Source organism: Pleurodeles waltl, chromosome 6 (genome assembly GCF_031143425.1).
Source record: "Pleurodeles waltl isolate 20211129_DDA chromosome 6, aPleWal1.hap1.20221129, whole genome shotgun sequence".
Classification (NCBI taxonomy): Eukaryota; Metazoa; Chordata; class Amphibia; order Caudata; family Salamandridae; genus Pleurodeles; species Pleurodeles waltl.
This window is the reverse complement of record NC_090445.1, coordinates 746,622,966-746,638,381: the sequence shown is the minus strand read 5'-3', so window position 1 is coordinate 746,638,381 and position 15,416 is coordinate 746,622,966. Positions and strand designations below refer to the sequence as shown.

The following is a 15,416-nucleotide window of genomic DNA, read 5'->3' as shown; positions in this document are numbered from 1 at the left end:
GTTTCCGCCACTGCCTTGCGCTGTTCCCTTATTCTGGCCTCTAAGTCCCACGTCTCAGCCTGGTCCCAGGCCGCCTGCCTGTGCGGGCTCAGGTCCCCCTCGGTCCCCGTTCCTTGAGCTGCCTTGACTTTACCGCCCCTGGCCTGGCGGGGCGCTGCCTTGGCCCTTCCTGGCCCGCCCCTGTGCCTTCCGGCGTATTTGCCTCTTTTCTTGACGGGCGCCCCGAAAAAACCCGAGCTGGGGGCCTCCCCCCTGTTGTATGACAAATCTAAAGGGGCAAAATCCCCGCTGGGCCCCGCTATGGGTTGCTCTGCCTCCTTGTCCTGGCTGTCGTCTTTTTCCCCTCCCGTCTTGGGGCCCGCGCCACCTGCTGGGCCCGCGCCTACTTGCAAACTAACTGCCGCTGCATCCCGTGAAACCTGGGTTTCCCCTCCAAACAAAAGCGGGCTCTGGGTCCCGTGAGGGGCCTGCTGCGTAATTGCGGCCTGCCCGGGAGCTACAGTCTCGTCCCCTTCTTCCTCTTCGGAGTCCTGTGACTCGCAAGCCGCGATTGCGGCCGCCACCCGCCCCGATGCCGCCCCACTGGGGCGTGTCATCCCCACCCATGCCTGCTCTAAAACCCCAGGTCTGAGCAAATCCACCCTCCCTGCCTCGCCTAGCACGCGTAGTGCGGCCCGTACGGCCTCCGCGTCGTGTCCAGAGGCCATGTTGTGGGTATGTATATATTTGTTTTCCCTCTTTTTTTTTTTTTTTTTTATATATATTTTAATATATATATATATATATTTTTTTATATATCCCAACAATATCAGGCCGCTCTGGTACGCCCTGTGCTGTCCCGTACCTTGGGGGGGGGTGGGGGAGGTGTCCGCTGTGTCCTATATGCTGGCCAGAAAACTGGTGTGCAAACAAGAATATATATATATTTTTTTTTTTTGGCCCTTCCGCGTGGCCTAAAATTCGTTAATGGCCCCGGGGGCCCCGCGCGTCGGTGCCGGCAATGCCTGCCTTGCCGGTTATGCGCTGACTTCTCTTGTGCCTTCGAGGCAAAAAACCCCCGGGGGGCCGCCTCCCGCGAGCGCGCGGTTCCGCGCTATCTGTTTGCTGGCTTGGGGGTGGGGCCGCCTTTCACCGGTCCCCCGCTGCTGCTCTGCCAAAAACGGAGCCGCTCCCCCTGAAAAACCGCCGCCCGCACCCTCCGCAGTGCCTTTATTCTGAGGTCAACAAAGGGAAGAATTCAAACGTCCCCGCGAGGCGGGGCGCCTGCTTGCTAATGAAAAAATTGCCGGCCTGGCCCTGCGTCCCAACTCCCCAGCCCAACCACCTGCCTGACCTCCAAACTAAAACTCCCTCCTACCTAGCGTCGGCGCTGAGAAAGGGCCGACCCCACCCTCCACCCCCCTTATATACCCTACCTAACAAACCCACCCCCACCTACCTCTCTACCAATGGGGCGCCACTTCCTTTCCCGAAAATGCCCGCGGAGAGAGACTAGACTGCGTCTCTCCCTCTCCGCGGGCCCCTCCATTGTCACGGGCGCGACACTACAGCGTTCACGTGCACACTGTTATCAATGTTATGTAGCAAATTTCATCTCATTCCTTTTTCGTAACTAAAAGTTATCTCCTGCAGGGATGCCACAAGTAATACCAACAACATTCTATATACGGTGTTATTTTCAACTATGTTAAATTTCCTTTTAAGTTCTTTGTATTGACAGAAATGTCTACACGTAGGGTGATCCAAGCCCTAAACAACGATTCTTCACGATCCTGCATCGTTTAAATGGTGCCATCACGTGGACATTAAAAGATAAATTATCCAATGCTGCCATCGTGTGGCCACTTCGTAATTCTTCGTTTTAAAGTGTAATCAATTCTCTCCGGGTTACTTATGGTTGGGCGCCTCTTTTTTTAATTTACTAATTTATTTGCTGAAAATACACTTTCAAACTTTCAAGCTGCACCTGCGAGTGGCCACCGTCATGTAGGTGGCACGTGGAAGAGACATCGAGATCCTATTAATGACCAATGCAAACGGATAAATATGGACTAGTCATTTACATAATGCTCAAGATAAATGAAAGAGCCTCTTGACATTAAATTACGGGCGTTCTGTTTTCCCAATTTAACGGATCGTGTTGTATCGACATCGTAAGGATAAGAAGATGGATTGCCCCATAAAATTATGCGGGCTGCCTAACGATCTCTGCAGTAGACATGCTATCAAGTTGTTTTGCTCACCTACTTACACCCTCGGATTCCTTTATTTTTAAGCACGCATCTGCAAGAATCGATAAAAGCAAAGCGCACTCTATTAAAGTGCTGTTTGACAGGATGCATAGCTAGCTGTAAGAGGCCCTGCTGCATCAAACATGGCGCCATTTCTAGATTTGCGATACGGGGTACTTTGCACTTCTAGTATATGATCACTAACCATCTCGCACTAATGAGCACACGCAGAAGCAGCCGGGCGGGTGTCCTGGTTTATCAAGCGCACTGATCGAGAACAGGAAGCTGGGCGCGCCGTGCGCGCGCGCGCGCATGGTTTGTTTCATGCCCTGAGCATTATTCGGGGGCATGGTGAGCTTTGATAATTTATTCCTCGGTGATAGGGATTCCATTACAAAGCGAGCGAAGCCAACGACTCACTCCTTTCCATCGAACTGATGAACAATACACGCCCAGTCAATACTCTTATTCTACAGTATAAATACTCAAGATGAGTACAGTGCAATTGCTGTGAGAGAGAACAGTTTGTCTTTTCAGGTGGCCGGTCAAACTGTGGGATACCTACCAGGCCTTTGCTCCTGGATAAACTGAACACACCTCATTATGGCAAGTGAACCAACTGCATGGAGTGGGGTCTGGCCTATTAGGGAATTGGGAAGTTTGCTTACTATCAGGCTAAGTTTGTATTGACATTTGCGCTCTCGATCATTGCAAATGGGGATAAAAAAACTAAGAGACTATCTACATTAAAATAAAGAGACCACTGCATAAGTAGAAATTAATTCCCCGGTCTCCCTTCTTGATGGAACCCTAAACATCAAAGGAACGCCCTGGCTGTGGCTTTGCTAGATTCCATCTTCAAAATCTCAAGAATTGGAAACACACTCTCTGTCCTCGGGATCTGAAACAAGGAGTTGCACCCACAGTAATCTGCCATCCTTGCTGCCCATGGCCAAAACAGACTCACCCCACTACGAGCGGCTTCTGGTGCCACTTCCGGGTTTCTCAAGAAGACTAAACATGGGACTATATCATGCCGTCTCTTGTTTACCTTGCATATCTTCTGATGGAGCCATCTGTAGAAGAACTGCTCAGTACGCTATAAGAATTGTTCCAGTGGTCACCAGCGACACCTACTTCTGGGGACCAGATATTATTTAACTGTTCTTAGAAGCATTTCTTTGACTGAGTTAGAGTTATAGGTAAATAGCTTTTCCTTACAAAAAATGATTGCATGCATTATTACCAATGTACTTATTTTCATTTATGTTGACACTTTATAGTACATGTATTAACCTAATTTTTAATTATGCTGAGGCCTAATTTTGCCATCTGTGTTTGCCTTCTAGGTTGACCGACCCTTCTGGATACTTAACTGATGGACCAATCAATTATAAATATAAAACCAAATGCTCCTGGTTAATTGAAGGATAGTAAGTACACAAAACCTAATAAAAGTGTTTATCACAATAGCCTTGTGTAGAAATGTATTCGTGTACAAGCAAATAGGTGAAATGACGGGCATTATGTGAACATATGGAATTTTTCACCCAGAAAACATTAGCCAAAATGTATTTTTGTAGAGGAAGTTTTAGTTGTATTCTGCATAGGACTGTGATAGGGAGGAATACAAGTTTTGGGGTTCTCTCTTCTGGAAAACAAGAAGCAGTGGTGACTTATGTATGTATGCCTATGGTATTTCTATAGGGAGATCCTAGCCAAAAGCAGTAAGAGGACTTGCATAAATTAACACTGGCAAAGTCAATAGGTTTGGATTTAATGTGCTTACTCATGCACGTATGCATGGAAAAGCCAGACAAATTGAAAAACCAAATGGTAATTGATATTAAAAGCACCATTACCTTCAATGTACCCCTCTTTGTGGTTTTATGTTAAATGAAGTTTGGATGGCAAGTGGGCCTCCATTACAGCCCTTCCGTGTCTGTGACGTAGAAAGGAGAACAACAAAGGCTCCCTTCTCCAGTCCGTCATTTGGCATTCTAGTAAAAAGGGGCTGTGATGAAGGTAAGAGAGACTTTAGCACAGTCAGCCTTTCCAGCTGGGAAGAACTTGAACAACAGGCACGGAAAACAGGACTGGAAGGACGAAGAAACAGGAGCAGGTAAGAATGAGGATCACACAGGAGAAAGCGGAGGGGGAGGAGACGCTCACGGTAAAGAGAGAGGAATGAGAGGCTGACTCTCAGGAAAACTGGAAGACACTCGGGAAGGATGGAGGACAGGAAGAAGCCAGCAGGAGCAAGCACACGAGGAGAAAGTGGAGGGAGCAGAGACAGAGCGCTGAGGAGCTGACAACTAGGCCTGCCTTTGAAATGAGTCCTTCACACGGTTCATTGCAAGGACTCTATTGGAGGCAGAGAGCTGCACCCTCACAGCCAATGATGGCATCGGGTGAGAGGGATATACTCCACTAGGCGGAGCCAAAGCTTGATTATTGTAGTCTGTGGCGTATGACTGAAAGGGGTGGACCCAAAGCCCACTGCAAGTACACCAGAGACAGTAGGTTTAGTTCTATCAAAACCCACATCTAACATGTGGCAATGGTTTCTTTGGAAAAAAAAGGGATAATGGTTTCCTTGGTCACGGAATTCGAAATTATCAAATAGACCCAATTAAAGACTTTTACATATACTAATTACCGGTGCCTATTATTTTATAATACTGTGTTCAGACTCTGAAAAACGTTGGCAATTAATTCCTCAATATTTTTCAAGATAACAACTCATTGTGTCTATATGTGAAAAGTTCACATTGCTCCTGTAAGACAGGCGGTAGTCTTTTATGCAAAGAGGAAATGCTGGCACCAGAGTTGAAGTAGACACACTTCTTGTGATGATTGAAGTAAATTAACACCAGCCAAAGCAGCCAGAAGACTAGAAATGCCCGTCTCCATTGTGGAATGATGCTTGAAGTCTTGCCCTAATTGTTTCATAACAGATGCCCTCTTTCAGCTTATTACATGGGGAGTTTTACAGCTTGAGATCCATTGTTAAAACTGCCTTTAAACTCGACTTTATTAATAAAACACAACCATATATTTATTTAAGGAGAAGGTTTTAGAAGTCGACGAAATTACCTAGGAAGCAGTGAAATAGCCAAGTTTCAAAATACAAACCCAGTAGCAGGCAATGGTTTAAAATGTTGGCGACCGCATGAGTGTTACAACAGACCATCCGAGCGACACTAGAAACCTTGCCCTTGCCCATTGTGCTGTTTTCCCTGATGCAGTTTACATCCACCAATCCTTGTCATTCTTCTAACTCCTCTATTGAGGCCTTGTTGGATTGGCCTAAGTTAAGATGACTACATTACTTTGTAAAGAAGAGGGCCTTATTAGCGTCCAAATTCTCATGCTAAAACCAGGTGTATAGCTATTGTTATGTGTGTATCACAATAGTACACTGCTGCATCAAGGCATCGACTTATTAATGCTTTCGCACATTATTTGCATTAAGTGGAATTGCTCCTGTCCTCCTTTGCTGGGCCTACTACATGTTCCTTGCAGCTGGTGAGCTTGCAGTGGACAGACCTTTACATAGTTGACCCTACACTGCCATACTCTCTTTTTGAAGAAACATCCTCCCACAAGAGGCCACAAGCACTGTTGCAAGGTCCCACTTGCTTCATTACTGCCTCCATTTTTAGGTCTTGGCTCTAGAGGGGAGCGCATCAGCTGTCACTAACTGAGACATGCTGTATCTTCCCAGTGAGTTTACAGCCCACCCATAGGTTTCCCATTTGCTGGCATCATCGTAGCTCCATTTTTCAATCTCCCTATTTATCGAGAGCATGCATACGTCATGCTTCTTCTGGTGTTTAGCCCTCTCCGAGAGCCCCGGCTAAATACTTGAAACCTATGCAGCAGCCATTTTTCATCCATTGTTTTGAGACAATTTTTTTTTTCGTCACAAATTAGAAGTGCTGTTGTTTTAATTAGTGCTGAGGGCCAATTTATTTTTTTTAAAACAACTTTCTCTTCGTTCAGTTATGTTGATCTTACATTCTCTTTATCCACATTGATGCACCGTTTCTTCCATTTAGTCCGCTGTTGGATTCCCCACTCTTCCCCAGGCAAGTGCTGGATCTTTCCTTTGCCTACTAACATTGTGCTAGGTTGCCCATGTTTCTCCGTCGGGCACTGGGCCACCCACTTTACTTCCTCCATGCTAAATCTCATCCCTTTGGTCTTTGCTCGCCCTCCCTTCCCTGCGCCTGCTTTGTCCGCTCTCCAGCTCTGCAGGCTCCCCGCTGGACTGGCTTTACTACCCACAGAGAGCAGCTTTTCCCTGCCCCTCCATCCCACTCTCTCTGTGGAGCCTTCTAAAGCTACCCACCCGTGATACATTGTGTGCTGCTTTGATTGAGCACTACCGTTGTGTTTGTTGAGGCAACACCACGTGGCCATTCTTGAAACCAAACAGAAGTTACTAAGATGGACTAGAGTAAATAACTCACAAAGCAGAAAAATGCGCTTGTCTTATCTGAACTTCAAAGCTCACGTGCTCACTGCACATCAAATTCTTCACTGTAGCTTGTAGCAGATAGTGCAGCTATTATTGCAGTGCTCTCCATATACTGCAGTTGGCAGTGCAGTAGTTAGTACAGATAAGTGTTTCCAAAGATTCCAGTGCGTAGTGCAGAGAGCAGTGAAGCGTTCAGACTGATTTACAGTGGAGCATGCAGTGCAGTGGTTTGCGCAGAGCTCAGTAGCGATTGTAGAGTGCAGCAGGTATTAAAGAGCGCATGCGTTTGTGCAGAGTACGGAAGATAAAGCAGACACCAGTGTAGAGCGCACTGGAAAGTGCAGAGCGCAGCGACTGATGGAGTCAGCAGCAATGAGGGAGAGTGCAGTGGTCACTGTATAGTTAGTTTGGCAGTGCAAGGCTCACTCGTCATCTGAGAGTGCATTGCTGAGTGCAGCAAGCAGGTTGGAGTGCAGTGAACAGTGCAGAACACTGAACACTAAAGCGCAGTGCAGCGAGTCACAAATCACAGCAGTAAATGTAAAGGACATCGCAGAGACAGAGCAAAAACAGAAAGGAGAGAAAATGAGCATATCCCTAAGGACAGTGCCCCCTACTAGGTTTCCTTGATATGAAAGTAATCTTAGAGCCTAACTTCAATTCTGAACAAGCATTGGCAAAGCCAATAGGTCTCGGCAATCCGAGAGCTATAGGAGTAGGCAATGTTAATAAATTTGTGTATATCAATACAAAACAGCTCAAGAGCCCTACATAAATGCATTATCATTGCCAACACCTATAGCTCTCACTATTGCCGAGACCTATTGATTTTACCAATGCTTGTTCTACCTTCTGAATGGGTTTCCTGTTCATCTTGCTGGGTTGAATGACCTGCGTGCTGCCTTGGTAGTAACCACCCTCTTCTTGAATCCTTGAAGGGCCTCATCAGTGTGGCAGCTTTCTTGGTAGGTTTGATGGTGGACTCCCCATACTTAGAAGCATGTATGATGGTCCTTATTCCCCCACACAAAAAATATTTTGAGGCATTGTCTTCTCTCACTGAATTCTTAGTCCCCTTTCTTCACCCTCACTGCTATTTGTTGACCTCCGCATCACAATGTCAGCTGCTGCAGATTTTTTGGTCTATGTTATTACCCCTTGATTTGCCGTTGTTACAGGCTTGCTTCCCTAGAGGATTTGTATTACATCACCCTTTCATAATAATGAGCAACAGCATTCCCTCACAGGTGACCGTGCACTTTACAAATACACATGACATGACATAAGAGCCACATCTTTGCAAATTAATGGAACTCTAGCTCTGTGCTAGGTCAGATGCTGTATATATTGAAAGGAACAAGGCTTAAACTGATGCCTGCCCTCCTTTATTAGCCAATAACCTCGCTTTTGCCATAACTCCCCATTAACAATGCTTCATTGTCTCTAAACAGGTAAGTAGCACTTCCACGCTAGGGTTTTGCAAAAACAGTCAGCACTGAAATTGCTGTGTTTGCTGACATAGATGATCTTGTGCAATGTTTTGCTTGCACCTTTAGACTTCTTTACATTGTTTTATGCTCTTGTACTGCCTATAGTTGAAAGACAGGGTCTTCAACTCCATGCCCAGAAGATGTGACCCTTTTGTGCAACAACCAGCAGCATTTCTCTCCTCCCTCCCCTAGAATCCTCTTCCAGCCCAAAGATTTTCTTTGCTTAGATTCTTTCATTTTGCAATAGCCTGCAAGGGGAAGTGTTCTAGTACCCTCAGGCGGGTTACTTTGTCCATCTACAGTGACTTTTCCATGGGGGCTTTACTTAGCTTTCATAGCTCTCTGACACCTTTCACTCGGTTCATGGAAGGACGATTGGAACATGATGTACCTTGCTGTTTTCAAGACTGAGTTTGCACAACAGTCATGCTAAGATCTCTCCAATGCTTAATAAACCTTAATCCTTTCTCCCAAGACAGGGTCTATGTGTAGCGAAAAAAAAGCCTGAATTTACCATTCACTCTATTTTATCTCCCTGATACCCTGATTCTCCCAGGCTACTTAAGTCTAATAGGCATCAGGAACGCGTGAAACTTCAATTCATGGGCTGATTTGAGATGTCACCCATTAGAAATTCATCTGAAATTGTACTATTGCATTGCCTTCTCAGAATTTGTTAACGACACGGTTTAAAATAAAGCACGTGAGGGCAAATTATATAATAAGATTGTTTTTGAATGCCAGGAGAAGAGATGTTTTAAACCCCTACTCAAGTCCTTTTGCAGGTTCCAGGCAATTTGAACAGACTTTTTAGTAATTATTTTTCTGTGTCTCTTATTTCAGAAGTATAGAAGCCCCTCTAGATTTGGGTGATGTGTCATAACTTACAAGTCCCCACATTAAATATAAATGCAATCAAAATAGAAATATTTTAAAATATAAAAATTAGTCATAAAATGTTTACTGTTCCGTCATATATTCCAAAATATGGCTGAACAAGTTAAAACACGAGAGCATGCCTATTCCAAGTCAAAGCTCATTATAGAAATTAACATATGTTTCAATCCATCAATGTGGAACTGCCTAATATAAAAAAGTGAAAAATAAAGCCTATTTCTTGTTGCATGCTACATGTGGATTGCACATTTTTGGAACCGGAGTCACTGAATTCACTGAGACATGTGGCCTTTGATGCATAAACAACTGGTGACATATTATGCTATGGGAGAGTAAAACAAATCCCTCTATTACCATGTGGTAGCATCAGTTGATCGAAAACTCTTGCAACTGGGCTCATGTTAGTTTTGCACCATTTGCGGAGGACTAACAGGAAATGATCTGGGGCTAAGTTATAGAAAGTGCTCCAGGGCACAATGGGCATGTTCGCCCGCTTTGTGCACCCCTGTTGCACTTCAGTATTTCAGAAGGGGCTGCAGACGCTCGTGTGGCCCCTTCTGTAATACAGATAGCACATTTAGCGCCAGCGCTATCGCAAGAGTGCCTTCTCTCATTTGCATGGGGGCTTGGCTTCATGGAAATGAGGGAATCTCTTTGCCTCTGCGCCGGCGCCTTATTGTGGTTGTGGACACAAAGGCAAACATGCCTTTAGAGGGCACACTGAAAGCAGTCCCATGCCCCCCCCAGACATCCCCTTCACTAGCAGTCGCTCCCTATTTCACATGAATGCGCTGCCCCTAGCACAGTACAGGTTCACGGGAAGTGCATTCACTGTAATACAGTACACTTTCCCTGTCTGCACATGTCACACTTATTTAGAAGTGTACTATAGAGAATGTGCGCTGCATATGTAAAACATCCTCAGGTAGTACAGAGATAGTGGCCAAGGATGCTATTTGTAAATGAATCACTGCATCCATGTTTGTATTTTCTTTTTTAAATAGGGGATGGAGGTTGGCAACTTGGCTTTTCCGGCTTAGGGAGACAATGGTAGAAGGTGGGGGAAAGTCGTCCATCTTTGTGTGGACAGAATGAAGTGAGGGCAGAATGAAGTCTATCTTATGTCGCATTATGAGCACTATGTATGTGAGGTATTAAGTAGTGTATTGCGGCCACCTTGCTATCTACAGTGTTGCTGGGCCATTACATCCTTTTAGCTGGGAAGGAACAGGGATACATTCTAATGGTTCTCACAATTGCTGTACCGTAGACAATGATTTTTGTTGATGAGACTTAAACTACGCCTCTCATTTACTTTAGCTATGAACGAGTTTGTCAGTGGCCTAGCGAAGCGTATGGGGGGAAGCTAAGTAACCCTTAATTCATTGCCATGTGCAAAGGATAAAAACAGTATTTTGGGAGTATGGATCTCTGTACCTTGTTTGACTTCTTCCAGCAAATAAACGTTTGAATGTTTGAGCCTTTTCAGGAAACTTGCAGGGATCATGCTGATGAAGTTTATGACCATAGGAGACATTCTCAAACTTTTAACATAGGTGTGTGTTTTCAAGAGTCAGCAAGCACCCTCAAGAGTTTATGAAACGAAATCTGGCAAAGCCTGAAAGTATCAACTCGTGCGAGTACAGAGCAGGGCTGCAAGGTCTGGAGGAAATTATTAGGAGGGAAATACGGGAGGCAGGTCTGTGGTGTAGTAGTATGTTATGGCAACATTTGCCGCTCTCAAATGTTGGCAGTCTGGACCATGAGTATGGTTACCACAACTTTCTACGGTTTTGCCAGTTTCTTGATACTTCATTTCAATTCAGTGTACCAGTGGTCTCTTTTAGTCTTCTGTCGCAGACCTAGTGCAGAGGAAAGTTAATAAGTATACTGAGTATAGCAGCATGACAGTATTCATTGGCCTCAGTGTTGATATTTAGTTAAAAGTTACACTTCAAATCACAGGGGGAGTGTGGGCTTAAGTGCTTCATAGGCAATATATTTTTTTTAACATTCTTTTAGAATATTTTGTTTTTTTTCTTGTTAGAATTTTATTAGACAATGCTTTGTGGGTAATTCTTGAAGCAAAATATCTTGCTCGCATGTTGGCTGTAAATAGCATTTAGTGACATCCTGATCTTATCCTACTTGGTAAACATGATAATTTGTTGCTGTTTTCATTTTTTCTTAACCCATGTTACAGTTCTTTTTTTTAAATCTTTTTCCAGTCCTAATGCAATATTACGGTTACGGTTCAATCACTTTGCAACAGAATGCAGCTGGGACCACGTGTACGTCTATGATGGTGATTCCATCTATGCGCCGTTGATAGCTGTCCTAAGGTAAGAGTCAGTTTAATGTGGGTTCCTCGTCATTATTCCATTGATTGTGGCATGCTATGAAAGCAGTTTCTGTTTCAGGGCGAGAATCTCTACGGTTCATCCAAAATGTGACTGTTTTTACATACTTCAATCCAACAAGTACCGTCAATGTTCTCTTTTCTAAGACAGTACTCTATACGGATTACTCTGTGGTTTGAAGCAGCCACAAGGTGAATTTCAGTAGTATAAAACTAACTTGACCCTCCCTAACATCAATGTATACCTAACTAGTAATTTCTGTTAACCCCACTGCTTAATGGGTCATGAAATTCTAGGAAATATCACAGAAGGACAATACTAATCTCCGATCACTTTAGCTCCTATCCCGGCCTCCTTTCCTTCAATATGAACAAAGAAGCGTGAATTGAGCCAACTGATCCAGCCACCCTGATCCCCTCCACACGACTGATGTGCCATTCATTCTCCCACCGCCACTGCGGGTGGTGGAATGGACATCCTTCCTCCTCTTTAACAATCTCTCTCGCATCCTTATTTTCGTGGACCTGTGGCCCGGCTGACCACAAGAACTTTCTAATTACATTAGCAATCATGGGAGCAACCTCTTGTTTCCATGACTTGACAGCTATGTTTCTGTTGGTTGGCACAGCCCATGTATCGCTTCATGCATCCCCCTCTTCTCTCGGTACACCATTCTTCCTTTATACTCTACCAAAAACTGTGGTGTTCACTTCGACGGCACCAGTCTCCTCTTACCCTTAACCTCTTTGAGTATCATGACCACCAGTTGTCATAGGATCAGCTCTCCCAGTGCCTAGCTGTAATTTACTGAATATTATATCATCATGTTGTAAACCAACTCACCACTGCCCACTCCACAATTCTGGTTAAGGATCATACTTTTATATAATTCTTTTGTTCTACGCCCTCTGTAAAATGCTGTTTGCTGCAAACCTGCAAATAAATAAATTAATTCACACCAGTGCTGAAGATTATATGGAGCACAAGCCCCTCCGGTTAAACAATTTATTTATCAGAATGCGTACCTTGTGCTCTCACTAGAGCAAATAGCTTATTATGAGCTGGTACTCGAGCCCCCACCCCCCCCCCCCACACACATACTAGCTTGCCAATTTCAAAGATGTTTTCGTCATCATGTTCCCATGTATCCCCAACCGATTCCCCATCATTTCCCTCATGTAGATAGGTACTCCATCACATGAAGTTAGTACGATCGAGGGCACAGGTGTGCCCCATTACGTTTCAGTCAATGCCCTCTTGTGCTCTGGTATTCGCTACAAGACTTTTAATGCCATCATGCACTTAAGTAAGACCCATCATTTGCCAGTCAGCAGCATCATGTGCTAAGATATTCCTATATACCAGTCAATGCTGTCATGAGCGTAGGTGGTGTATATGTACTCCATGTCCACTTGGGTCCTAGCACAAGTTGTCCCATATCTGAGTGAAGACCCTGTAAAACTGATCAACCATCCCCAAAATATGGGAGTGATACTGGTTGAATCAAAAAGGGTGAATATCGGGCCTCTAATGGAGGAACTCATTTTGAAAATTCAATTTGGAACCCCAGCCTACCTTATTTTGATGATCTGGAAACTTCTCTAATACACATACTTTCAGTGGCTCAGAGAATGTAGTTTTACTTATTCATTCCATTTATTATTCAATACAAAAATGCATGTTCGTTTAGTATTCAGTTATAATTCAAAGGTACAATTCAACTTCACTCTACATAGGTTAAAATGGATACATGAATGCAATAAAAAAAAAAGACCATAGCACTCCTCTCATCCATACCCAGGCACACAACATACTTTCCTTGCTTCGCATCCATACATCAAATGGCTAAAAACATCCTTTACATGTCATTATCAGTTTTGAGGGTAATTTCAGAAATTCTTTATGTATCCTAGTTTTTAATTCCCAGAAATTGCAACCGTTCAACCGTCTCTAAAATATGGGAGGGATACTGGTTAAATTGAAAGGAGTGATTATCGGGCCTGTAATGGAGGAGCTCATTTTGAAGCCTGATAACCTAAATACGTTTCAGTCCATCTCCTTCCTTCCATATCGTGTCAAACTCCTTGAGTAAACCGTTTTCACCAAGTGACAAGAATTTATGGAGTGGAATGGTTTATTTCACCCCTGTTAAGCACGCTTTAGACCTGCGCTGGACTTCGGGTGCTGTCAGTGACTGATGATCTCTACCAAGAGGCATGCAGGTGATGTCGGGTCTTTGACAATGTTCGATGTTGGATGCCTTCAACACCATCAGCAATTCCACCTTAATTTTAAGGCTAGGATTGCAAAGTTCTGTACTTGATTGGATAAAATCTTTCCTGTCAGACAGGATAAAGTCTGCCAATTGTTCGCCTTTCAGCTCTTAGCCTTTGAAATGTAGCTGAGGTGTTCCCCAAGGGTCAAATTTGTCACTTTTTTACATTTAACATATGCATGCAGTCTTTCACCCATCTTCTCCATTAAGAGGAAGCCCACCGTTGTTTGCATAGTGAGCGGACTCACCTGGCACACAAGGTGGAGTGAAACTGTTACAGACCCTCAGTTACACATTACAGTGGTTCACAACCTGGTCTTGTCGCCTGGGGACTGTGGGAAATCCATCTATTGGCATCTCTATAAAAGATGTTTAACCATCAACTATTTCTTTAAGATACACTACTGTATTTGGGCACTAGAAAAGATAATGGCTCCCACGATCTACAGACACTTCCTTGGTTCCCTGATCGTCCCCTGAGGTTTTTTTTAAGGCTATGACTATCATTCATCGTAGCTTTCAGACCCGACAATTCAGCCTTATTGTCAATTCTCATAATGTTTCACAACCGGTCTGGTGGCAGGGGAGTTCTGTGGCTGCTGATAACACCTGGCATTTTCTCCCATTAAAACTTAAATCTGAGTTCCGACTATAAAATGAAGACAGTTGTTCAAAATGTGGTTGTTTACTGAGCCGAATTTATAACAAGGTTAGTGATTTATGATGTGTAAATATATATAATACCATAATACATGCCCTTTATTGGTATCACTTGCCCTTGTGTGACCCATATGCCAGCCAAAGACATCATGAGTCTAGGTGTACCCTTTCTTATGCTATTGAAGGCAACCATGTCCCTATCTCTTACTATATGCAAGTTGATGCAATAATGTGGCCAGTTGTGCCCAAGGTTCCCGCAATGCCATCATGCACCCAGCTTTTTCCAGCAGCACTCAGCGAGTGCATTGCAGATCTAGTTGGAAGCATTTAGTTTGTAAACCATTTAGTTGAAAAGCATTCCGCTTGAAACGTATCACTCAAAAACCTTTTGTTAGAGAATATTTACTTTAAAAAGTTTTACTTTCAAACTTTAAATGCCCAAATTTGTTAGGACTGGAGTTAGCGTAGTGAGTCTGCTCTGCTGATATACTGACAAGACAAGTAAAAAGTTAATTTAAGGTAATGGCCAGGATAAGATTTTTTTTTTAAATCTGAATTTAAGACATTTTTTGCAAAATTTAATAGGTAAAAATCAAGTGATATGTGTACATTAAATAAAAACGTTTCTACTTAGTTTAAATGTATGACATTTCCAAACTAATGTCTTTGGAAGTAACTGTATTTGATGTAGATGGGATTTAAAAACAAGTCTTTGTCATTGTTTGTTTTGAAATAAAATGTAGTTCAAATTAAATATTTCCAACTTTAAACTCCGAAACCTCCGAGGTAGAGGAGTTGTGCTGTACCTGGTCTTGCATAGCACAGGAGTCATTGCCCTTGAGCTCCAGCACCACGACTTTCTTCAAAGGCAGAATTTCAATGTCATACTGTTTCTTTCTTGGACAGACTGATTTCAGCTTTTTTAATCATTATATTTTTTATGCTTTTGCTAAATTCAGTTTTGTGTCTCTTCAAAGAATGCCCTATCCATGGTACCTTGTTCTCCCTGTGCCCCAGCCA

The 15,416-nt window shown here is 43.7% G+C and overlaps 1 protein-coding gene across 2 annotated transcripts in view; it reads left to right on the top strand.

Annotated features, from left to right (window-relative positions):
- Window positions 1-15,416, top strand: part of ATRNL1 (attractin like 1) — a 2,088,076-nt gene that overhangs the window by 265,483 nt on the left and 1,807,177 nt on the right. For both annotated transcript variants that reach the window (XM_069239275.1, XM_069239274.1), the window contains exons 2-3: window positions 3,581-3,664; window positions 11,330-11,443. In XM_069239275.1, coding sequence (XP_069095376.1) covers window positions 3,581-3,664; window positions 11,330-11,443 — 198 coding nt within the window. The remainder of the gene's footprint in view (window positions 1-3,580; window positions 3,665-11,329; window positions 11,444-15,416) is intronic.